The 27,272-nt window shown below is 37.7% G+C and overlaps 1 protein-coding gene across 2 annotated transcripts in view; it reads left to right on the top strand.

Annotated features, from left to right (window-relative positions):
- Nucleotides 1-27,272, top strand: part of LOC136862912 (FAST kinase domain-containing protein 2, mitochondrial) — a 116,813-nt gene that overhangs the window by 10,778 nt on the left and 78,763 nt on the right. Inside the window, exons 1-2 of one of the 2 annotated variants that reach the window (XM_067139194.2) lie at nt 3,908-5,130; nt 6,284-7,010. In XM_067139194.2, coding sequence (XP_066995295.2) covers nt 6,291-7,010 — 720 coding nt within the window. In that variant the 5' untranslated portion in view covers nt 3,908-5,130; nt 6,284-6,290. Of the gene's footprint in view, nt 1-3,907; nt 5,131-6,283; nt 7,011-27,272 lie in introns of those variants that run through there. The other variant, XM_067139193.2, reaches the window with a different exon arrangement.

Raw genomic sequence — 27,272 nt, 5'->3', positions numbered from 1 at the left:
ATAGATATACTTGGTTCACTACAGCTGAGATAGTGGTCTGTATCATCAAAAACTCCCTGGATTACCCACACATTCCTAACAAACTTCCAGAATTCAAAGTCGGTTATGTTATAGTCCATTATGGATCTGGTGCCCCTAACCTCCCATATGTAGCAGTGAATAGCCGTATGCTTGAAGAACGTATTCATAACTGCTAATTGCATAATAGCACAGAAGTCCAGTAAACGCTTCCCATTCTTATTAGCTTCCATATCTTTCCTACATTTAGCCATCACCTTTTCATATCCTTCAGTTCTATTTCAAATTCTTGCATTGAAATTACCCATTAATACTATCCTATCCCTGCTGTTGACCCTCACTACAATGTGACTCAGTGCTTCATAAAAGTCTTTTGTGATATCTGGAGCCATCTCTTTTCAGTTTTGGCTCAGCTAATTTATAACTGTCAGGTTCTTCAGTCTGCCAAAACTAATTTTAAATAAATAAATTTATAAAATGCCTGACAAAGGAAACATATGATTACAGAATTATACCTGAAAAAGAAACAACTTAATTAAAATAGAATGTGTGTGGACTGTAGTTCAGAAATTAAGTCCAAGTTGGCAGGTTTAACCCTGGCTCAGTCGGATGGTACTCATATGCATCTGTAGATTTACTGGCATGTAAAGGAACTCATGCAGGACAAGATTCCGGCACCTCAGCGTCTTTGAAAACCGTAAAAAAAAAAAGTGTTAGTGGGACACAAACACATTATTATTATTATTATTATTATTATTAATTATTATAAATTAAGCAGTGTGAATAGGGTAAAGTTTTTACATTTGTATGTTATCATTAGATTTTTTTGCGATGTTAATTTTTATACTATTTTAACATTCAGTGACTTGCTTTTATTTTTGATGTGTAAAATTTTTAGAATTTTGATGATGTCTGTGAAGTGGCAAGAGTTGTGGATATGTGATTTCTGAATGCTGGGTGTCTTATATCTACTTTGTTTTTGTGTTCTTTGTATTGGATGTGGAAATTAACGTTTTGTCTGGCCGATGTACATGTCTTTACAGTTTGGTTCTTTGTATTCAAGTTCATAAATTCCTGATGTAGAAAAATGGTCTTTTTTTATCCAGATTACATTTATTAATTTGTGTTTGTAATGTGTTGTTTGTTCTGAATTTATTTTAAATCCTTCCTTTTTGAACACATTAGCTGTTTTGTACTTATATTTATTCAAGAAATTTAGAACCACGTATTTACCGTTTTCATTTAGGGGTTTATGTATGTCTTTCTGGGTTTTTTAATAGCAGGTCTACTGTGTTGGGAAGGTGGTTGTTTTCTACCATGATACTCAAATGCGAAGAACCAAATTGTAATGTTACGTACATCAGCTAGACGTAACGTAATTTCCACACCAGGTACAAAGAACACAATGCAGTTGTATATAATAGCCACTCAGTGTTCGGTGAACATATATGACAACTCGCAACACTTCACAGATATTTACACAGATCCAGAATTTGTACACAATGAAAGTAAATGCAAATCATTGAAATGTTACAAGAATGTGTTGATATTTACATTGCAAAAGAAGCTAACCAAGCCAACCTCAATGACCACACACATTTTAAAAGAAATATAACCATATTCTCACTACTTAATTTCTGAACAACATTCCACACTTATTGTATTTTAATTATTTTGCTTCTTTTTTAGGTATAATTCTGTTACCATATGATTTCTTTTTCAGGCAGGCCTGTTGATCTCAAGGCGTCAGTTTAGGTCAGTCAGTGGATGCTGTTGCCTGAGTGCTGCCAGTGCTAATTCTGTGTATTCTGACAGCAAGTGTGAGTCAGTCAGGGACAGCATCAGTTGAGTGCGACAGTCGAGTGAGTGCAGTTAGTGCCTTAAAGTGAGCGTTCCATCATTCAATCGTTTCATCTGTCGTTGTCATGTCCAGCTGCTCTGAAGTGAACTTTATGTCTCTGGTGCAGTGTAGAAGGGTTCGACCAAGATTCGTAAGAGACAGTGAACGAAGACAGTTATGAGTATACGACCACTTAACGAGTGCTAGTGGTCATTATGACAGTGTACCACATACAGAATTGTGAGACTGTTGTGCACAAGTTGTAAACAGTGTGGCTGTGTTAGTGTGCGAGTATAATTGTGTGACAGTTGTGGAACAGTGTGTAATGTTTACATGTATTAGTTTGTAGGGGAAATCTGTGTAATTTGGACCACTTAAATATAAACATCCATTACTCTGTTGATCATAATGAAAATGTCTCAAATTTTATACATGATAATTAGTACAATGTATCAAATGATTAGGTGAAAATAAATGGTAATATTATCTTTAGGATTTGTTTAAAAGTAATATTTATTCTAAATTTTGTTGTTGTGTCATTTGAACCGATGGCATGTAACTTTGACCAGGTGATCATGTAATTTGGAGTGGTAAATATAAACAATTATAAGTTATTTAATATTTTTATTATGAAATCCTGAGGAATAAAATTTGGCACTATGAATTGCGCTCATCACTTTTGGCATGAACGACAATGACAAAACAATTCTTCATAAATTTTGGTGCAGTTTTCATGAGCCCAATTTTTGCAACTATTGCACTGAATCCAATCGTCATCATAATACTTGTCACAATAAAACCTGTTTTTGATATTTTTGTGTCTGTAGTGAACAGTTTCTTGACCGCTGCTCGTTCCAAAGGCCTGCAAATTAAGAGGTGTGGTGTGGTCAGCACGACAAATCCTCTCAGCCGTTACTCTTGGCTTTCTAGACTGGGGCTACCATTTTTCCATCACATAGCTCCTCTGTTGCAATCATGTAGGCTGAGTGGACCTCGAACCAGCCCTCAGATCCTGGCCAGGAATCGAACGCGGGGCCTCCGGATTAGAGGTAGGCACACTACCCCTACACCAGGGCCAGCCTCAAATTAGAAAACAAATTCTTTTAGAATCACCAGTAAAACTATGAAGAAACGTAATTTATTATAATTGTTTCAACGGTCAAGATTACACATTCTCGGGCAGTCTAAATTATACGACATGCAAAGATTTAATAAAAAACTAAATAATATGCAAAGTACTTAAAATTTATGAATGAAACTACGTTAAAATTTACCTAGATATTCCATCAGTACTTGTAAAAGCTAAACACCCTCTTAGCTGAAATAACTACTTCACTGTACACTTATTACAATACAATACAATACAATACAATCAATACTGATCTGCATTTAGGGCAGTCGCCCAGGTGGCAGATTCCCTATCTGTTGCTTTCCTAGCCTTTTCCTAAATGATTTCAAAGAAATTGGAAATTTATTGAACATCTCCCTTGGTAAGTTATTCCAGTCCCTAACTCCCCTTCCTATAAATGAATATTTGCCCCAGTTTGTCCTCTTGAATTCCAATTTTATCTTCATATTGTGATCTTTCCTACTTTTATAAACGCCATTCAAACTTATTCGTCTACTAATGTCATTCCACGCCATCTCTCTGCTGACAGCTCGGAACATACCACTAAGTCGAGCAGCTCTTCTTCTTTCTCTCAATTTTTCCCAATCCAAACATTGCAACATTTTTGTAACGCTACTCTTTTGTCGGAAATCACCCAGAACAAATCGAGCTGCTTTTCTTTGGATTTTTTCCAGTTCTTGAATCAGGTAATCCTGGTGAGGGTCCCATACACTGGAACCATACTCTAGTTGGGGTCTTACCAGAGACTTATATGCCCTCTCCTTTACATCCTTACTACAACCCCTAAACACCCTCATAACCATGTGCAGAGATCTGTACCCTTTATTTACAATCCCATTTATGTGATTACCCCAATGAAGATCTTTCCTTATATTAACACCTAGATACTTACAATGATCCCCAAAAGGAACTTTCACCCCATCAATGCAGTAATTAAAACTGAGAGGACTTTTCCTATTTGTGAAACTCACAACCTGACTTTTAACCCCGTTTATCAACATACCATTGCCTGCTGTCCATCTCACAACATTTTCGAGGTCATGTTGCAGTTGCTCACAATCTTGTAACTTATTTATCACTCTATAGAGAATAACATCATCCGCAAAAAGCCTTACCTCCGATTCCACTCCTTTACTCATATCATTTATATATATAAGAAAACATAAAGGTCCGATAATACTGCCTTGAGGAATTCCCCTCTTAATTATTACAGGGTCAGATAAAGCTTCACCTACTCTAATTCTCTGAGATCTATTTTCTAGAAATATAGCAACCCATTCAGTCACTCTTTTGTCTAGTCCAATTGCACTCATTTTTGCCAGTAGTCTCCCATGATCCCCCCTATCAAATGCTTTAGACAGGTCAATCGCGATACAGTCCATTTGACCTCCAGAATCCAAGATATCTGCTATATCTTGCTGGAATCCTACAAGTTGAGCTTCAGTGGAATAACCTTTCCTAAAACCGAATTGCCTTTTATCGAACCAGTTATTAATTTCACAAACATGTCTAATATAATCAGAAAGAATGCCTTCCCAAAGCTTACATAATACAATGCATGTCAAACTTACTGGCCTGTAATTTTCAGCTTTATGTCTATCACCCTTTCCTTTATACACAGGGGCTACTATAGCAACTCTCCATTCATCTGGTATAGCTCCTCCGACCAAACAATAATCAAATAAGTACTTCAGATATGGTACTATATCCCAACCCATTGTCTTTAGTATATTTGTCTCCGTATAAGCTTAGAAGGAATGTGAGTATTAAGATTTTCTTCTTTCCCTTTCAACCTGAAGTTCATTAGCAAATCAACTTCCAGGAAGAAAGCTACCCTTGGCTGTCTTGTTGACCTTGCCTCAGACGGTGGGTGACCAAATTTGCAAATACCAAAAATATCGGTCCAAATTACACAGATTTCCCCTTTGTGTTAGAGCAAACAACCAGTGTGCCTGAATTAGCATGAGCACAGAGAGCACAAACTGGTGTACTTTAGTGTGTGTATAGTGCATAAGAATTAGCAGTAGATAAATCTTTGTCACCAGAATTTTAACGCCAACAGTGGTTGGATTATTTGCTACCTGCTGTCACGTTACAGTATTACTGCTTCTCAGCCATGATTCAACTCCTCTTACAATACCTGGTAAATATACATCTTTTAAATTAATTCTGCTCCTTTCTTTACAAGACTTCTACAGGTTAACACTAACAACTTTGTCATCCTTGCTTGACTTCCTGCTCCCCATACTTTTGTCACCGCTCCTTAGTCCACCCTGTTATACTAAATGAACCTTCCTACAACACTTCTAAACAAACCCTTTAACTTATGTGTACCATTGCAGGTCAAGTGAAGGCCATCTGAGCATAGATCCCTATCCTCTACCTACCTGTTAGGATCAACACATCTCACTTCCAGTTTCCCACATAGCCACTCCTGATTACCCTCCAGTCAGTCTGCCTACTCAACATTATCCCACTAGGAGCGGCCTGAAATGCCTCTCTGCAATCCAGTTTCCATGTTCTTTAGCATACACAGGAACATGTAGCTGGTATGTTATAGCTGTAGCGATATTATATTTGAGCCATAACTTGCTAGGACAACTCAGCAACAGAATAGCAGAAGTTTAGGACACTAAAATTGTTCGGAATACTTGCTAGTTTAAACTAACACTGCTGTGATCATTGGTGACTGCGCATGCACATCCACTGAACTCTGCATAATTGAAATGCTGTCACATGCTGCAAGGAAACAAGAAAGAATTCCGAGCAGAATACTGTAGATTTAAAACAATTAAAGTCATGAATAACTATCGGCATAGGCCCTATAAGATGCACCCTGGCGCGCAGCTGTGAACTTGCATCCGGGTTTGAATCCCACTGTTGGCAGCCCTGAAGATGGTTTTCTGTGGTTTCCCATTTTCACAGTAGGCAAATGCTGGGGCTGTACCTTAATTAAGGCCACGGGCGCTTCCTTCCCTATCCTAGGCCTTTCCTATCCCATCGCCACCGTAAGACCTATCTGTGTCAGTGTGACGTTAAGCAAAATTGTAAAAAAAGAAATAGAGAGATGCACCCTGCTTTTAAATCTGTTTTCAAAGAATAAAAGTGTATCTTGCACACTGTCAACTACAGCAATCCCAAATATTCACACTAGTGCAGACTCTGTATCAATGCAGGTTATCAATAACCCTCACACTTGCTAAGTACATGGAGCTATTGAGTAAGTGTCTCAATGTTGCTTATAAAAATATTTTTTAGTGTTGTAGCTATTTATCTGTTATTTTCTTTGTTTCCAGATCAAGCATGGGAAAGGATGCCCTCATCAGAAGCCCAGAATTCACAAAGCTTTGTGCTTCTTTGAAAAGACAGACAATAGGTTTAGAACTTAACGATGCGATTGATACTTTTAAGGTTATGATATATATTGGCGTACCATCAAGCACTGACATTGTTGAATGTCTTCTAAATGTTATTCAGTGTAGGGCAAATGACTTGAACTTGTCACAAATTATTTTTCTGGACTTCTTACTAGAGAAATGTTATAGTACCCCTCTGTGCCGTGCTCTGAAGATGGCATTGCCAATTGTTTTCAGTGCTAATTTGAGCACTAAATTTGATCCCACTTGCAACTCAAGTAATTTGGCTAGAATGCTGCAATATGTTGTCAAGTGTAATCTTCCTTTCTCGTCTGTACAGTTTCTACTTACACACATACAAAAACGTATAGACACTATTGATGCGACAAGTGCTAGTATTATTGTTCATAGTTTAATCATGTTGCCAAGTCTGACAAATTTGGGTCAAGAGATTCTTCACCAGACATTAGAGACTGTAGCTTCAAGTATTAGTGAAATCCCCATTAGGGAATGTGAAAATATATTGTCACTCTTAGTTGGAAAGTACTCTCAGTCTTGCACATATTACTATCATAGTATGTTTTTTAGTGCTTGTGCAAAGTATATCGTTCAGCGTGAATGTGGCCTGGATCTTGCATCAAAATACATCCGAAAACTGTCTCAGATCGTAAGTTCTAATATTTGTGATTATTTAATTAGATTTTAAGTATGTGTATATTTGTTTCATGTCATCATTAATGTTCTTCCTCATAAACTTAATTTTTAACAGGCATGTCCAAAAATCGTAAAAGTAGTTGCTGCGACATAACATTAATGACATCAAAAATTAAGTTCCCAGGAAACCATAATTTAATTTAATCGATTGCAAATATTAAATGCATTCAAGCTGTTTAGGGAGGTACATTCTTTAGGCCTAAAGAGCTTGAATGTTATTAACAGGCCAAAAATTTGTTATTTATGTTAAAAATTTACCAGTTTCATCACCCTAAGATTTTCACCATATTTTTTTGCTAAAAAGTTTGGTAATTTGAAATCCAAATTATAATAGTGGGCTCCTTAATTAGAGTAGAGATCATAAATTGGGGAGAACTAGTAATAGAAAGATGGGATGCTTCTCTGCTTCAGTTGTCCCCTGATGTAAACAAAGATTTGGATTCCGAATCAGTATTTAACAGTTCATAAGGAAGGAAAATGTTAGCCAAATGATGGCCAGTTGGTTTTGTTTGAAGTAAACCAAATCTAGAATTCCACTTTGTCATGTTTGACATCATCTGTATGCACAATAACATTACTACATATGTTTGGTTTGATTCTTTATCTGGACCATACCATGCCAGTCAGCTTTTCCTGGTTATCACATTTAATTCCATTACACAAGTGTTCGATTCCAGAATAAACAAAAGTGTTACTATTACCTCAAAAACCTGCGAAATCTATGATAGCTGAACATCCTCTGACTCATCTGGACTATAATATAAATTTCAAGGAAACTGATGTGCTAGCTACCACCCGTCAGTTCCATGCTTGTTTACATCAAGGGACAATTGAAACACAGAAGCATTCCAACAGTTTCAGTATCATGGAAGAAGGCTTGAATCAGAGCCTCTCATACTGGTAGCAACTTGGCCCCAGAATTATATTCTCACCTGTAGAAGGAGTACTGGATTCTGCCTCACCGCTTAACTGTCTTGACAGGGCTTGTTGTAGAGTGGATGAAATGTCAATGCTCGTCAGAATATGACCCCGGCCTAATAGCTCCGAAGACTATCAATCAGTCAGTCATCAGTGATCTGCATTTAGAGCTTTTGCACAGGTGGCAGATTTCCTATCAGTTTATTACTTTGCCTTTTCTTAAATGTTTTCAAAGAACTTGGAAATTTATCAAACATTTCCCATGAAATATTATTCCAATCCCTTACTCCTCATCCTATAAATAAATATTTGCACCAACTTGTCCTCTTGAATTCCAACTTTATACCTGTACTGCATAGTGTTGCCATTAGGCAACATAATGCTTTTCACCTATGTAAATGAATACAGATTTTGGACAGATGTAGTTTTATTGCACACCTTCAAATGTACAGTCAGTCAAACACATATGCCAGTGATACCTTGGTTTTTTTTTTTACATAATAAACAACAAAACAGCCGTACTACCAAAGATACTCCTTCCACCCCATCAACATCCACGTGTACCAACCACCATTTATTTTCTCTGGGCCCTCCCCATCCAGTTACCACAGGCTTCAGGAGTACCTCTGGCTCAACCTCAAAGATATTACCAACCTATATTTGTGCAAGTATACTTGTACCTTGCAATACGTACCCATGGCCAGTAATTATCAGTCTTTGAATGTTAAAAACTTAGCATAAAATTGTATATATAGTCCATTATGGCAAACCACATCACATATGGGTGTTAAGGTATTAGCGCCAGTTAAGAATTGTTGGTAAATCTAAGACACTGAACGCTAGTTGAACTTTGAAGCTTGAAATTTTCGTTACCAAACGCAAAATATTTCATGCAGTACAGGCTTAACTTCATATGATGATCTTTCCTACTGTTGAAAGCTCCTCTCAAGTATATTCATCTACTAGTGTCGCTTCATGCCATCTCTCCAGTGAGAGCGCAAAACATACCACTTATGATATAGATGTTGATTCCCATAGGGAACCTGAAATAATTGTCCCAAATGAGTAAATGTATAATACCAATGTGTAGTTGGTCTGTCATTGGACATTATAAATTTTCCAACTAACTCATTCCTGGTTGCCAGTGTTTTACCCTAGTGTGCTAAGTTGGGCTCATTATTTGTTAAATAGCACACCCACCAAGACGCATGGCTAATGCATACCGTGGAGGCCACTGTGTAGGCTACTTGGAGCCACCGGCAGTACCAATGCACTACGAGAGACTTTCTCTCATTACCGAAAATTGATGCCTGCCTGGCCATCCAATGATATAGATGTTGATTTCCATAGGGAATCTGAAATATTTGTCCCGAATTAGTAAATTTATAATACCAGTGTACTTGGTCTGTTATTGGACATTATAAATTTTCCAGCTAACTAATTCCTGGTTGTCAGCGTTTCGCTACAGTGTGCTAAGTTGATTCCAGTTCTTTACTTATACAGGGTGTATCTTAATTATACCGACAAAAACTCAGGGATGTTCTTCCTGTTATATAAGGAATTATGGCACAATCGGATTCGCGGAGAAAATGAAGTTACTTCGTTACTTCTAGGTGCTTGATTCCAATTGTCAAAATCGCCGTATTTGCTCTGCCAGAGAGGAAATCACTGCTCGCTGCTGTTCTCCAGGGGAGGGAAGGGAGAGGAAGTGGGGAGCATGATATATGGCGACAGAGAATAATGCTCAGTGTGAATGCACAGGTTTCTCGTTCGTTTAGCACAGTCACTTCACAGTCCCAGCAGGCAGTATGCTTCTTTTGTGTGTCCATATTGGTTGGTAGGTTTCTGGTATAAATTGGTGAGAAAGTCTCTGTTTCTGTACACCAACAGAGAGATGGCTGATATGCACCTAGGCTATAGTGCAGCAAATGGCAGTGGGAGAGAAGCTGCACTGATTTAGGGCGTCCAACAATGTAATCACCGCCAACCAAACCATTCAACCTTCATGACCATTGACAGGCAACTGTGTGAAGGAGGGCAGATGAAGCCCCTCCTCTGACAGTAGTGTGCATATTTCAAGATCGCTTTAGTGTCAATAGTTGGGCCTGCATTGTTGATGACTATTTACTTGGGACGTATGTCCTTCCACCTCACTTGAACAGTGAGGAATGCAACTGTTTATTGGTAGATTCACTGCCTGGATTATTGAAAGATGTTCCTGTTGGTATTTGGCAGTGAAAGTGGCTTTGTCATAATGGCCCTCCACCACATTTCACTTGCTGTGTCATGCAGCACTTAAATGATCACTATCCAGGGAGATGTGTAGGCTATGGTGGGCCAGTTAAATGGCCTCTGCGTTTGGCCGATTTAACTCCCATGGATATTTCTTAGTACGTGAAGAACGAATTAGAAAGGGGGTGGGGGGGATATTGAAGATTTACTGTAATCAAACTATTGGGCATATTGTTTCTTCTGTTCGGTATTTCATTCCTTTTACCATGTTGAGTATAAAGAAATGCAAGATCGTGTGGTGGCAGCAATGCATCTTTGCGCATGTTAAATAATAAAGAAAGTTACTGAGACCAACAGATGAGGGGAGAAATGACACGTGACTGACAAGTGTGTCTTAATTACTGTGTGTGCAATTATAGCTGCTTAATAAATGAACTGTGAATATTGCCTGTAAGAGACAACATTCTGCATGACGAAACGGAGAAACTTATGCATTCGCATGGAGCATTATTTCTGTTTCTGTCTGTCATATGTGCCAATTCCCCACCCTTCCCTGAAGCACAGCAACGGGCAGTGATTTGTGCTCTGGCACAGCAAATATGCTGAGTTTGTCAATTAGAATTGCACGCCCGGAAGAAACAAAGTAACCTCATCCTGACTGACTGATTCATCATCGCCGAGCCAAAACTACTGGACATAAAGAGATGAAATTCTGGGGATATATTAATATTAAGACGTAGGTGCTCGCTAAGAGAGTATTTTTGGATATTCCTTCGCTAAGGGGGTGAAAACGGGGGTGAAATTTTAAAATGAGTTGCTCTATATCTCAAAACTTTAAAAGTTTACAGATGTAAAAATTGGTATTTAGAATCTTCTTTAAAAATAAGGAAACACGTATTTTTTTGTTTTCAGAAAATCCCAATAGGAGGGGTGAAAATGGGGGAAATGGGTTGAATGCCTTTAATCAGGATACCGGTACCTATATCTCAGAAACTGAAGATATTACAGACCTGAAAATTGGTACTTTTGATCTCTTGTAAAAATAAAGAAACACGTAATTTTTTGTTTTTGGAAAATCCAATTAATGGGAGGGTGAAATTTTAAAATGAGTGAATCTATATCTCCAAACTTTTAAAGTTTGCAGATGTAAAAATTGGTAGTTAGAATCTCCGCTAAAAATAAAGGAAAACGTATTTTTGTTTCCTGTAAATCCCAATAGGAGGGGTGTAAAAGGGTGAAAAATGGGTTGAATGCCTTTAATGAGGATACATATATCTCAGAAATGAAAGATATTACAGAACTGAAAATTTGTATATGGGTTCTCCTTTAAAAATAAAGAAAAACGTATTTTTTAGTTTTGGAAAATCCAATTAATGGCGGTTAAACAGGAGTGACAAATTGGGTGAATTTTTGAAAGAATATATCTACAGAATATCTTGGAAACGTAAAATGTTACAGACGTAAAAAGTGGGTATTTGTAATCTCCTGTAAATCTAAAGAAACATAGGTGATTTGTGTTTGGAAACTCCACTTAAGGGGAACTCAAAAGGGGTGAAATTTTAAAATGAGAATTTTTACAGTTTATCTCAAAAGACTTAACATGTTACAGAAGTGAAAAATGGTATTTTTTATCTCTATTAAACATAAAGAAACGTGTATTTTTAGCTTTCGGAAATACAACTTGGGTGGAGAGGGGGGGGTAAATGTGACCAAAAATGGTGTTGAATTCTTTTAATTAGGCTACTGATATCTTAAAAATGAAGATGTTACAGACGTGAAATTTGATATTTGCAATCTGCTTTAAAAATAAAGAAACACGTATTCTCGGAAAATCCAATGAAGGGGGGGGTGAAATAATTGAAAAATTAATTGAATTAATTGAATGAGAATACATACATCTAATAAAAACTAAAGTTGTTACAGACGTGAAAATTCGTATTTGGATCTCCTTTAAAAACAAAGAAAAACGCGTTTTGGGGGAAACCATCTTGGAGGGCGGGAGTGTAAAGGAGTTGAATTCCTTTCATGAGGACACATAAATAAAAAACTGAAGAAGTTAGAGTCGTGATAATTGGTATTTAGAAGATCCTTTACTATTAAAGAAACAAGTATATTTTGCGGGAAAATTTACTTAGGGGGAGGGGGAGTAGTGTGAAATGAAGTGAAAAAAGTAAATTATTTTTATGGGGATACTTATATCTCAAAACTGAAGGTAATAGACGTGAACATTGTTTGAAATCTTCTTTAAACATAAGAAACAAGCCTTCTTTTAAGTGTTTTTTGGGGGGGAGGGGGTGCCGGTAAATAAACTTAACGGCGGTGGGGTGTAGAAGGAGGTGAGACCAATTGATTTTACTGTTCTTAATGTTCTTATAAGGATCCTCGGCAGCACGCCGGCCTCTCACAGCTGGGTTCCGTGGTTCAAATCCCGTTCACTCCATGTGACATTCGTGCTGGGCAAAACGGCGGCGGGACAGATTTTTCTCCGGATACTCCGGTTTTCCTGTCATCATCCATTCCAGCAACACATGATAATAATAATAATAATAATAATGTTCCGGACCGTCGTCAAATGTGCGGACCGCGCTGGAAACGGCTCCTGGACGGGTAATGACTAAGAATGCAGTCCGGCCGCGGGTTCAGTGCCTTCTAGGCACCCAATATGACACCACACCGGATCTCCTGAAGGATTTTATCCATATTAAAAATGATTATAGGAAAAGATGGCAAAGATTTACGGACCCAACTGACCGGGAGGAATACCTGAGCCTAGCCCGGGAAGTACGAAATCGATTGCTGGAAAAGAAGATTGAAAAATGGGAGGAAACATGCCGTAATCTAATAGAAAACGAGTCAGATCGGGAATTTTGGTGGGTTCTCGCAAAAAACGAGTCAGACCGCGAATTTCGGCGGATTATATATCTAAAACAATAAGCATTCAATTATAAATTTCAGTATAATACCGTAGCGAAGCACGGGTATCTTGCTAGTTTTCTCTAAACGAACAATTATCTCCACCAGTCCAATTGCGCCATAGTTCTTTATATAACATGAAGAGCATCCCTGATTCTTTTTTTGTCAGTATAATTTAGATACACTCTGTATGTAGGAACAGAAAAATGTCCAATAATAGTGCCCTGTGGGTCCCCCCCCCCGTTAATCATTATAGGATCAATTAACATTTCATCTGTTGTAATTCTCCGAGTTTTTTTCCTAGAAATATAGCTACCCATTCAGCCATTCTTTTGTCTCATCCAATAGCCCTAATTTTCATCAGGGTAATCTCCCATGATCAACCCTATGAAAAGCCTTGGATAGATCGATAGCTATACAGTCCATTTGCCCTTCTGAATCTAAAATATCTGCTATATCTTGCTTGAATTCTACAAGTTGAGCCTCTCTAGCATAACTTTTCTTAAATGCAAATTGTCTTCTGTCAAACCAGTTAGTAATTCTGCAAATGTGTCTAATATAATCAGAAATAATTCATTTCCAGAGCTTACAAATAACATGTGAAGCTGACTGGCCTGTAATTATCCACTTCATGTTTGTCACTCTTTCCCTTGTACACTGGGGCTTCCATTGCAACTCTCCATTCATTTGGTATCGCTCCTTCATGCAAACAGTAATCAAATACGTATTTCAGGTACGGCACTATATCCCAATCCATAGCCGTTAATATATCCCCAGAAATCCTCCCAACCCACCTGCTTTTTTAGCTTTCAAATTTTGAATCTACTTATAAATGTCTTTAATATTATAGTTAAATTTCAGTAATTCACCAGGATTATTTGCCTCCTTTACCTGGACGACTATCCCTGTTTATTAGATGATGGCCTTAAAAGGCTTATATCATCAAATTTCATTCTGTTGAGATGCGGCTTATAGTTCTGTGGAAATTCACATCGCATTTTCTGAAAAATTCTATTGTGTTGAATACTAATATGAGTAATAAATCACAAGATGAAAATATAAGGATATTTAATTTCAGATGAAACGATGGTTGTTTATGTAGTTTAGATGCTGACTGATTGTTGTGAAGCTATTAGGAAGACTTTCTGGATATTAAATACAGGACGACATAGTTCATGGTACCAAAATAAATGGTCCGTTATTGGACATTATAAACTTTCCAGCTAACTCATTCCTGGTTGGCAGCGTTTCGCCCTCGTGTGCTAGGTTGGGCTCATCAGTTGATACCTAGCACACCTACCAAGACGCTGGCTTGTGCATACCGTGGAGGCCACTGCGTAGGTTACTTGGAGCCACCGGCAGTGCCAATGCACTATAAAAGACTTTGTCTCTTTACCAAAAATTGATGTCTGCTTGGCTATCAGATGCCTGATCTGCAATGAACTAAGTCTCTAGGCCTAGGATAAAGAATGGGAATCAACATCTATATCACATGGTTCATGGTGTCGGTTACTGTAGTCACGCCCCAGTTTGTGAACAGCTGAATAGCCTAGTAGTTGCAGCGGAATAGGTTTGGGTGCCTCGGACATATTCTGAATTATGGCGCTCCTTTTAATTGTGTAGCTAGACCTATACAGTTCATTAGTGGTCCTTAAACCATTAGGGAAGAGACTTTCACTAGGTCTATATGTAAGCAGGGTAGCATCCTGCTTCACAGAATTTACCAAGTTTGGAATATTTTAAGCAAGCCACAGACCTATGGGAATAACGGAGTCCCACTTCCGTTAGGCAGGCAAGGGATTCCTTGAAAATAACTTGGCGAATGAACTGCAGGTTGATTAATGGGGCTTATGGAAGGAAGAAAGAAAGAAAGAAAGGACGTAGAACTGGCTGAGCCAGCAAAGAGGATGCGCCAGTATGTTCTTGATGATGATGATGATGATGATGATGATGCTTGTTGCTTTAACGGGCCTAACATTGAAGGTCATCGGCCCCTAAGTGTGTTCTTAAGAATAGGATAGTGCTAATTGTCGCTTTCAAGGCAAGAATTGGAAACAGAACTGAAAGATATGAGAAGGTGGTAGGTAAATTTGGGGAAGATATAGGAGCTGATAGGAAATTACTGAAATTTTGAGCTAGTATGGGATTAGCAGTTACGCATTCTCTTTTTGAGCATAAGGCTGTTCAGCGCTGCACATGGGAGGGTAGGGGCACCAGATTCATAATAGGCTATATCACAACTGACTTTGAATTCAGGAAATGTATAGGAAAATGTGGTATTCCGGGTGTATGTTTACGATACAGACCACTGCCTGATCTGCAATGAACTAAGTCTCTAGGCCTAGGATAAAGAATCTGAATTCTGTAGAGTAGGGAATCTCCAGGATGAGGAAATTCAACAGAATTACGTGAATATCATTAATGAAAAGTTCCTAAGACTACATAGTAAGCTGGTTCAAGACATAGAGAACGGGTGGCTTACAGGGATGCTGTAGTAGAAAGGGAGAAAGAGAACTGGTGGCATACAGGGATGCTATAGTAGAAACAGCGAGGGAATGCGTAGGAATAAATGTGTGTAAAGATAACAAATAGCAAACGTCTACCTGGAATCATAAAGTCAGGACAACTTGACAATGTTAAAAGAAGGCCTGTCAAAATTGGCTCCAAACAGGAACTGATCCACATCAGGAATTGTACGGAAATGAAAGAAACGGAGCAAAACAAATCACTGTAGAATCCAAGAAGTAGTCATGGGACGATCTTGGTACTAACCTGGAAGGCTTGATCAAGTGGCAGGGAAACCTTTTTGGACAGTTATTAAAAATCTTAGAAAGGGAGGGAAAAAGGAAATGAATAGTGGTTTGGGTAAGTCAGCTGAACTCATAGAGATCGCAGGGAATCACTGGATGGATGGAAGAAATATTTTGAAAATCTACTCAACGTAAAACCATATTTGTAGAGAGGAGAATTGTAATAAGAATTGAATCATGGCTGAGAAGTTATATTACGGATGTGGAAATTTCCTCATGGAACTGGAGTGTTTATCGTAGAAATGGGTTAAGACAGGAGGGAGGGGGGAGGATTCATAATGGTGAAAGAAGAATTTGTAAGCTATGAAAATGTTCAAGATGAGAAATATGTAATTTTAGGTGTAGAATTTTCTCTAAAGATAATAGGCAACTTAATGTTTTGGGGATGTACAGATGTGGCAAGCTTGACGCTGATGCAGAATTATTTGATAAGGCAAGCAGCTATTTGGGGAACGGCACAGAAAGGAACATTATTTTAGTGGGTGATCTCAACTTACCAAATGTTAATTAGGAAATGATTGACAGAAAGCATGACCAATAAATGGTGAATAAGATAATCTGGGAAGGGCAGGTGAATCAGACAGTGTTGGAACAACTGGGGGGGGGATATTCTAGATGTGGCGGTGATAAAACCAGATGAACTCTATAGAGAAACCAAAGTGATAGATGGTAGAAATGATTATGAAGCTGTTTTTTGTTGTAATTAAAAATAAATATGATAGAAAGGAAGGTTGTAAAATACCATGTGGTTGATAAGAGGGACATGGGGAATTAAAAAAAATAGCAATTATGGTCAGTGGAAAATGCTAAATTAAAATGTAATCAGCGTATGGGATGGATTTAAAGCAATTTTTCAGGAGTGTAAGAACAGGTGTGTATCTTTAGAGGTGGTAAGGAATGGTAAGTTTAAGGACCCATTATAGTACAGTATAACAGGGAAAGAAAAAGATTAAGGAGGAGGTGCAGGTTAGAAAGAAATAGAGTTAGGAATGGCTGCGGACGTAAGGAGAGATTGAAGGAACTTGCTAGGGAATTGAATGAAGCAAAAAAAAAAAAAAGTCACCTAAGCTTAACATGGTGGCAAACATAAGCATCAGCTATATGAATTTTAAGGAACAGTGGAGGGATATGTGCAAATACTTCAAGGCAGAAACAGGTTCCAGGAAGGACATTCCAGGGATCATTAGTAAACGAGGGGAGTGTATATGTGAGGACAGAAGGCAGAAGTGTTCAATCATCAGTATGTAAAGGTTTTTTTTGCTAGGGGCTTTACGTCGCACCGACACAGATAGGTCTTATGGCGTTGATGGGATAGGAAAGGCCTAGGAGTTGGAAGGAAGCGGCCGTGGCCTTATTTAAGGTACAGCCCCAGCATTTGCCTGGTGTGAAAATGGGAAACCACGGAAAACCATCTTCAGGGCTGCCGATAGTGGGATTCAAACCTACTATCTCCCGGATGCAAGCTCACAGCCGTGCGCCTCTACGCGCACGGCCAACTCGCCCGGTGTATGTAAAGGTAGTTTGATATAATGTTCAGGAGGCGACTAGTATTGATGAATTACTGAAATTTACCTATGACAGTAAAGACATTTATAAAAAGATACAAAAGTTGAAAGCTAGAAAAGCTTGTTGGATTGACAAGATTTCCAAGTATATACTAAAGACAATAGGTGGGGATATAGTACCATATTTGAAATACTTACAGTACCGTATTTGATTACTGTTTGCATGAAGGAGGGATCGACAAACTTGACCATATCGGTCCTTGTTGACTCGTAATAACAATAATGTACAATGGGTGTTTGTTTGGTCCGCCCTGTCAGTATATTATTAATATTTGAATAATTTATACGTACGTTTCAGGAGCCTTAACTCCCTTCGTCAGCGTATTTACATCAAAATCTACCTTACCCAAGTCTCAAGATACAGCATCTTATCATATTAGTTAAGCATTGTCCTGTATAACCTCAACTCTAGAACACTATATGTACACTTTGCGTATTTGTATAATAATGCCTGTTGTAACCCAACACGCAAGACATGGAACATATTTAAAAACTCTCTTGAATTGTCCACTCATTCCTCCTATCCTTTAAATTCATACAACATGTATCATCACCCTGGATGGATCCATTAGCTGAGTCAGCCACTGATAAAATGTTACTTGTCCCTGCTTGTATTGTTCCTGCCACTATGTAGCTACCATCTTATCGTCCAATTTGTCATCCTTTGAAGTTAATACCCTTATAGGTTACATTGATATGTAGGGTAGGGGGAGAGGTGGGGAGTGGGCCTGACAGTTATAATTGTTGCTATCTATTATCCTTTCTCTTTCTCTTCACATATTGGTTAGCTAATTTAAATAATGGATTTTCTTCCTTAATGTGTTCATTTAAATTGTTGTCAATATTTTGTTTCTGATCTCTGTAAATTTCTAATTTCTCCAGGACGTCCATATATTTCCCTTTGTTTGCTGAATGTATTAATTTCATGTTTTGTTCGATGTTGGTGAATGAATGATTATTTTCATGCATGTGTTCGCACATAGCTGAATATTTTCCGTACTTTTTGCATATTAAAAATTTTAGCCATGCATGTGCCGTCAGGGCAGATGACGTTTGCTCGATTGTTGCAGGACCGGACTTTTTGAATCAGAGTAGAACAAACCTCCCATTATGTTTCTGCAAATGCTCCTTTAGTACTATAAAAAGAATAAAGAAAGAAAAGCTATTTTACCTAGTTAAAATATATATTCAAATACTTCATGATATAAAAATATTAGAACTTACATAAAATGATAAAGCGGAGGAAATTATCCGCTTGCCGGCCAGCCACTAACAGAAAGTATATTACCCATAAAACCTGACCATTTAAGCGGTGGGGAGGTGGATAGTGGGCCTGACAGTTATAATTGTTGCTATCTATTATCCTTTTTCTTTCTCTTCACATATTGGTTAGCTAATTTAAATAATGGATTTTCTTCCTTAATGTGTTCATTTAAATTGTTGTCAATATTTTGTTTCTGATCTATGTAAATTTCTAATTTCTCCAGGACGACCATATATTTCCCTTTGTTTGCTGAATGTATTAATTTCATGTCTTGTTCGATGTTGGTGAATGAATGATTATTTTCATGCATGTGTTCGCACATAGCTGAATATTTTCCGTACTTTTTGGCATTTATATGTTCTTTATATCTAATGGCTATATTTCTTCCTGATTGTCCGATGTATTTTCGGTTACAGTTTTGACATGTCAGTCTGTATATTCCTGATTTATTGAATTGGTTGTCTATGTTAATCTTGCTTGAATTTGCAAACATATTATTATTATTATTATTATTATTATTATTATTATTATTATTATTATGTTTTATGCTACTTGAATATTGAATTTCTTAAATGTGTTAGCCAGATCGTATTCATACGTATTCATTCAAGCAAGATTAACATAGACAACCAATTCACTAAATCAGGAATGTACAGACTGACATGTCAAAACTGTAACCAAAAATACATCGGAAAATCAGGAAGAAATATAGCCATTAGATATAAAGAACATATAAATGCCAAAAAGTACGGAAAATATTCAGCTATGTGCGAACACATGCATGAAAATAATCATTCATTCACCAACATCGAACAAGACATGAAATTAATACATTCAGCAAATAAAGCGAAATATATGGACGTCCTGGAGAAATTAGAAATTTACATAGATCAGACACAAAATATTGACAACAATTTAAATGAACACATTAAGGAAGAAAATCCATTATTTAAATTAGCTAACCAATATGTGAAGAGAAAGAAAAAGGATAATAGATAGCAACAATTATAACAGTCAGGCCCACTGCCCACCTCTCCCCCTCCCTTACATATCAATGTAACCTATAAGGGTATTAACTTCAAAGGATGTCAAATTGGATGATAAGATGGTAGCTACATAGTGGCAGCAACAATACAAGCAGTGACAAGTAACATTTTATCAGTGGCTGACTCAGCTAATGGATCCATCCAGGCTGATGATATATGTTGTATGAATTTAAAGAATAGGAGGAATGAGTGGACAATTCAAGAGTGTTTTTAAATATGTTCCATGTCTTACGTGTTGGTTTACAACAGGCATTATTATACAAATATGCAAAGTGTACATATAGTGTTCTAGAGTTGAGGTTATACAGGACAATGCTTAACATTAATATGATAAGATGCTGTATCTTGAGACTTGGGTAAGGTAGATTTTGATGTAAATACGCTGACGAAGGGAGTTAAGGCTCCCGAAACATGTACGTATAAATGATTCAAATATTAGTAGTATATTGACAGGGCGGACCAAACAATCATCCATTGTACATTGTTGTGAAGGAGGGATACTAAGTGAATAGAAAATTGTAATAGCAGCCCCAATGAAAGTGAAGGGAAAGGGTGATAAACATAAAGCGGATAATTACAGGCCAGTCAGCTTGACTTGTGTTGTTTGTAAGCTCTGGGAAAGAATTCTTTCTGATTATATTAGACACGATTGCAGTATTACTGACTCGTTTGATAGAAGGTAGGTCAGGTTTAGGAAAGATTATTCCAGTCAGGCTCAACTTGTAGGATTCCAGCAAGTTGTAGCAGAAATCTTAGATTCAATTAGAGTAGGTTAAGTGTTCCTGTAATGATTAAGATGGGAGAGGGTCCCCCAGGGCAGTATTATTTTCTTTGTTTACTTATACATTTGATATGAATAAAGAAAAGCAATCACAGGTAAGGTTATTATTGGATGATGTTATACTATATACAGTAGTGTAAGAAATAAGGTACAGGATTGGGAGTGACTACAAAAAGACCTCAACGATGTTGTGAGGCAGACAGCAGACAATGCTATGATGATAAACAGAATTAAAAGTTAGGTTTGAAGTTTTACCAAGAGGAAAAGTCCTCTCAGTTTTACTTACTGTGTTTGTTGTGATAGTACCTCAATGCGGATCATTTCAAGTACCTAGATATTAATATAGGGATTGATCTTCACTAGGGTAATCACACTAATTAGGTTTCAAAGAAAGGATACAGATCTTTTCACAGGTTTATGAGTGTATTTAAGGGTTGTATTAAGGATGTAAAGGAGAGGTTACATAAATCATTGGTAAGGCAAGTGTTTTAAACACTGGGCAAGTTGGCCGTACGGTTAGGGGCGCGCAACTGTGAGCTTGCATCCGGCAGATAGTGGGTTCGAATCCCACTGTCGACAGCCCTGAAGATGGTTTTATGTGGTTTCCCATTTTCACACCAGGCAAATGCTGGGGCTGTACCTTAATTAAGGCCACTGCCACTTCCTTCCTACCCCCAGCCCTTTCCTAACACATCATCGCCATAAGATCTATCTGTGTCGGTGTGACGTAAAGCAAATTCTATTTAAAAAATAAGTTTTATACTCAGTGGTGTTGTTGAGGTTCTTAACTCTTCATTATTTCATCCATTACAGTGATAAATGAAAGTGGCGATAGAGTGTGCTGCCTTGTTGTACACCCTGCTGAGTCTCAAACCATGCCGAATATCCATCATCTATTTGGACACAACTGTGGCATTCATACACCATTTCGGCTTTATTAACTAAAGCACTTTGTATAGATCTATTCTTAAGGCATTTTCTGATATTTTTGTCATCTACGAAAATGAAGATGACGTATTCTTCTTTTTCCCAGTGTTATTCCTTCTAAAACCATGCCTCTCCTTTTAATGAAATAAATTTCATAATTTTCAAGTTATGGTTCAAGGATGTTTTTTTTTATCTCTGATGATTTGTTTCATTATTTTGAGTCCATGAGAGCGATGCCCCTGTAGTTGCTAGGTTTCCGTCTGTTTCTTTTCTTAAATGGAGGAACGACGACTGCTTTAATCCATTCTTCGGGTATTTCTTCTCCTTTTCAAATAGTGTTTAGGACTCAAAACAACCATTGCAATCCTTACATTCCAGCAGCCTTGATCATGTCAGTGCTTACCTCACCTATGCCTGTTGCCTTGGCTTTACTCATGTTCTTTAGGGCATTTTCCACTTCCATCCATGTAATAAGGGGCTCAACATTTTTTATATCTTCTTTTGCCGTGGTCTCCTGTTATCTGATATTTTAATTTTCATTATTATCTCATTTTTCAAAATACTGTCCCATCTCATCTCTTATCTCTTTGTCATTCCAAGTGATGTTTCAATCTCCTTTCTCCAGGGCCTCTATTCCTTCATAGATATTTTTCTTACTTCTCACCACTTGATATGGCAGTTTGTTCTTGTTGTCCTCTTCTAATTTCTGTGTGAATTCAGTCCAGGTTTTCTCTCTCGTTAAAAATTATTCTTTTCACTTCAAGCTTCAGGTCTCTGTACAGCTGACCGAGCTCTTCTAACTTGCCTTCATTTTTGCTCACACCTTTCTGACATTCTCTATCCCTTAGTTTCCTCATTTCATTTCTCTCCTTTATTGCTGTTCGGACAGTTTCACTCCACCATGGGGTTTCTTTCTCTCTTACTCTGCTACTTGTTTTGTCAACAATATTGACTGCAGTGTTCACCAGGGTTTTCTTAAATCCAAGCCATTCTTTTTCAGTTGTTCCTACTTCACATTTGGGCAGTTGGTCTCTAATTTTCAACTGGTATTCAGACCTCTTTTCTGGTTTTCCAAATTCTCAAACTTTTATCTTAGGTTTACTATAACAAATGATTACTGGTATAAACAAGGGCGAACAATGACAGGAGGGTACTTAAAATGAGGAGATAAAGGCTAAGTTAGGAATTAACTCTGTTTATGAAGCTGTACGCATAAACCAGCTTCAGTGCAGGGTCATGTGGGTTTCTGTATACAGTGGAACCTTGGATTGCAAGCATAATTCGTTCCGGCAACATGCTTGTATTCCAAAGCGCTCGTATATCAAAGCTAGTTTTCCCATAAGAAACAATTGAAACGCTGATGATTCGTCCACAACACAAAAATATTTATTTACATACCATTTCTGAAACAAAAAATAACGTAAAACACATTAAAGTGAACTTTTCCTTACAATAGAATCATTGTTGGTGTGAGGGAGACGAGAAGAGTTACTGTGTAGCACGAATTTTTACTAACGGAATCACTGCTATCTGTTGGCTCACTGGAATTGTTTTCTTTTCATGCAACTTCAACGAGGAACCTGTCCAATGACTGTTCCTTTTGCCTCTTTTTGAGGATTTCATGAAAAGGTGACATTGCATTGCCGTTGAACTGATTCATTGCTCGCACTGCTACAGCCTTATTCGGGTGGTGTTATTCTACAAAATTTTGCACTGTTTCCCACATTTTTCACTTCTCCCAAATCTCTGTTGAAGTGAAAAATTCCATTGACTTTTCCTCCTCCCCTTCCCCGGATGAGATCTCCATAACCTCCTCCTGTTGTTCGCAATGCAGGTCCATCAGTTCGTTGGCTGTCAGTTCCTGTCTGTGTTCTTCCATCAGCTCTTGAATGTCCACGTCATTCACCTCCAGCCCCATAGTCTTCCCTAAGAACACAATTTCATCGACAATCTGCAGTTCATTGTCAACAACAATCCCCTCAAAGTCACGTCCAAGAACACAGTCAGGCCACAGCTTTCCCCAAGCGGAAGTGAGAGTTCTCTTGGTGACTCCATCTCAGGCTTTATGGATGATCTCCAGGCAGTTCACAATGGGGAAATGATTTCTCCCAAACTCATGGAGTGTAAAGTTTTTTCCTTCGGTCACTTCGAAGCATCGCTGAAATAGTGTTTTGGTGTATAGCTTCTTGAAGTTCGAAATGACTTGCTGATCCATAGGCTGGAGAATTGGAGTAGTGTTGGGAGGAAGGATCTTAACTTTAACGAACTTGCAAATTCCTCCAGTAAGATGTCCTCAAGGCCTCAAGGCTTGGAGGATGCACAGGAGCATTGTACAGAGCTAGCAAGACTTTAAGCGGCAGATTATTTTCTGAACATTATTTCTTCACTACAGGACCAAAGACCTTGTTCATCCATTCAACAAACAAATGGGGGAGGGGAAAACGTAGGCACACGTGACGCTCGTAGTGCGGAACCTCACTCGCTTATCAAGTTACAGTTTATTTAAAATTTTTGCTCGTCTTGCAAAACACTCGTAGACCAAGTTACTCGCATTCCAAGGTTTCACTGTATATGTATGTAGGTTATGTATTATTTTATAGGGTTAGGTAGTGATGGAGAATACTAGTTCATTATCTCTTAACATTCATCTTGGGCAGATGACCTTGATGTTAGGCCCCTTTAAGCAACAAGCATAATCAACATTCATCCTTGTCGTCGTCATCATCATCATCATCATCATTATCATCTTTTTCACTTGTAACAATAATCAGAACAGAAAAGGAAAGTGGTCCGGCCCTTCAAAGAATGAGGATATCTAGGTCATTCCAAGGAAAGCAGTAGGTCACAGAACCTGAACAATTCTGAATTTGTTCATTTTTTTATTACTTTTAAATTTATTATTTTATTTTATGCATACCTGTTAATTAGCCATTTTTTGCATTGCCATAGAAGGTTGAAATATTGCACTTTCATTATAAATGCCCATACTAATTACTTTGTCCTGGGTATTTGAATGATCAGAAATTTGGTTTTTATGTACCATTAGTATGAGCATAGAGACACTAATTGTTGAACTTCATATTGGTGTCATATACTTATTTTTGTTATAAGAAATAAAATGCAATGTAAATGTCCATAACTGAAAATCAGACGTAGAAATTTTGATTTAAAAAATAATGGCAATTATGTTGCATATTTCTTTACACATTTTGAAAGTTGTATAATGAAATCTTGAAAACTACATTTGTGAAAAAATTTACCGAGCTGCAAAATGGCACACTGCCAGCAATTCTTGTTTCTTGACATTCTGTCGGTGCTCTGCGCTGATCATAACCTCCCTGCTGTTAATTCTTGGTTTGTGTCTGATAACTTCTTTAGGGACTTAAGACAATGTGGAGAATGTTTTTAAAAAACAGGAATAAATAACACAACGAATGTTCTAGGTTCTGGAACCCTAACAGTATTTAATAGCCATGCTCCCTTGTGTTGTTCTTTAGATATCAATGGAAACAAAATTCCTTGTATATTACACAGTGCCAATTCATATAGTTCTTTGGGAGTAGATGTATGACTTTCTTGAAGACTAGCTTAACAGGCCAATCTCTTCAAAGGCCCACCTACACCTTCATAAAGAGCCTTTGCACGACTTTTTGCAAAGAAATGCCATTCAGCCAGTACACAAATATTTCTCATGATTTGCTAAATTGATGACTTTTTATTTGTTTATATATTTCCTTGCAATCATCAAGCACAATGAAACCTCGTTAGTACATTTCTGCAGGGGACGACGAAAAAAATCGTTTTAAGCGGGAAAATATACTATCGAATATCCCATTAAAAACTATCCAACCGGGAGATGGTTTCACTTTACTCATTAGTACATTTTATATTGAGTGTGTAGTGTTTCAGGAGATAAAGGAGAGCACTAAAAAGTGTGGAAAAGTCGAGAGAACAAATATCAATAATTCTCTACTGGAGCCTGTGACAAGAGACTATTAAAAGATGTGAAAAACACAGAAGAGCAGATATGACATTCTTTTGCCCTTGGGCTCTTAGAAGTACCTACTGTCCCTACATATTATAGCACATCACTTTCTTCCTAAAACAATTGTATAATGAATTGTTAGTTGAAGCCTTAGGTTTCTGACCAGTGGGTAATTAAACACTGTTTTCTGATAACTTTATTCGAACATGAATATCTTGCGAGGTTATACTCACCATACACGATTAAGCGCCTTTGGTTGCCGTCTTCAACATGAAACTTCGATAGTACTCGGCATTGGTTCGGACAGACTCACCGGTGAATAATAAAAACGTGCCAACTGTCATACTAGCAGTTTGTATTTTTGTGTGGATGGTACACCGCTTTACCATTGCCTGCATCTTTACATAACTTGTTAATGGGATAGGCCTACAGTATGTGGAATTCTTATTACTTAACGGCACCCACAAATGACCTGTCGAATATCTGCTATTGCTGCACTATAGACTTATTTTAACTTCAGTTGTAGCACACTGATTTAAATAATCTTATCACAAGAACAGTTATTGGCATTACCTTCAATTCATTGTGTTGAATGGTAAAAAGAGGTGAAGTGATTATTTGTCGTGTGACAGCCTACTTGCGGACTAATAGGATAATCGTGAGAAGTTCAGTAGCACGGTATGGTATCTGTTTTGTGATAGCCTAGCTATTGATAAGAAAAGGGTCATGAAACCACTCGCTAATGAAGAAAAAATTAAAATCCGTCAAGAAGTAGGTAGGAATCCACATCTTAAGCGCGTACAGTTGACGCGAACATTAAAACTAGCACCCTCTACTTTAAACACTGTTGCGTGCAACCAAAATAAAATTGAAAATGCTATAAGCAAAATAGGAATGGAAAAAGAAAACGAGTGCGCGAAGGAAAGTTTCCAAAGTTGGAAAGAATGATTTTGAATAAATAAATTTCTAACGTCTGATTGAAATGCGAAATAGGCTACAAGCACAATCAAGCGCACTGGGTTATTCAACAAATCTCACTGACAACAAAGACCTTTCCATAGAACAAAGAACATTGAACAAAAAATAAACCACTTTTCCCTTTGAGAAAATCAAATGATAATAGATATGTCTCTCGGTTATGACCATCAACTAACGGCTGCACAGTTGCTACAGTTTCACTTCCGTTACACATTTTTTGGTGGTAACTTCCGTGACGCATAATTTCGGATGACTCCCAGCCTTAAGCCATGTATGTCAACAGGAGAGCTTTGAAAAAAAGAAAAAAAATGTGAAAACTGAATTTGGCGCTCCTAGCCACAGTGGAATCTATTACCGTGCTTTAACTTAGCACTGTCCTATCTTGTTGTAGTGAAAAGTCTTTGCTGCCAAGGAATGACGCAAAACTCAGCTTTACCTAAGCTAACAGCTTGCCCCTCGAAGGCGCAATGTACTCGGTGTTCGAGAATTCAAGGTCATTTCCCCTTATCGCGCAACTTTCTCCGACCGACCCATGGTGAGGGCTCTTATCTCTGTTGGAAATCACATTCCATATGCAAGGGATGACAAAGAACATTTTCAGGTCAGGGGAATATATGATCGTACTAAGCGGTGAAGGCGAAAAATTATGACTGTTAAGTGAGGTATTTTTTATACAGATTTAATACAATGGGTGTCGGGACTTCAAATTTACGACGTGCTAAACAGGAAAACGTGTTAATGAGAAATGTGCTAACGAGGTTTCACTGTAATTGATTTTATCATTTTAGGGAATTTC

The sequence above is a fragment of the Anabrus simplex genome, chromosome 2 (genome assembly GCF_040414725.1).
Source record: "Anabrus simplex isolate iqAnaSimp1 chromosome 2, ASM4041472v1, whole genome shotgun sequence".
Lineage (NCBI taxonomy): Eukaryota > Metazoa > Arthropoda > Insecta > Orthoptera > Tettigoniidae > Anabrus > Anabrus simplex.
This window is presented reverse-complemented; position numbering and strand designations above follow the sequence as displayed.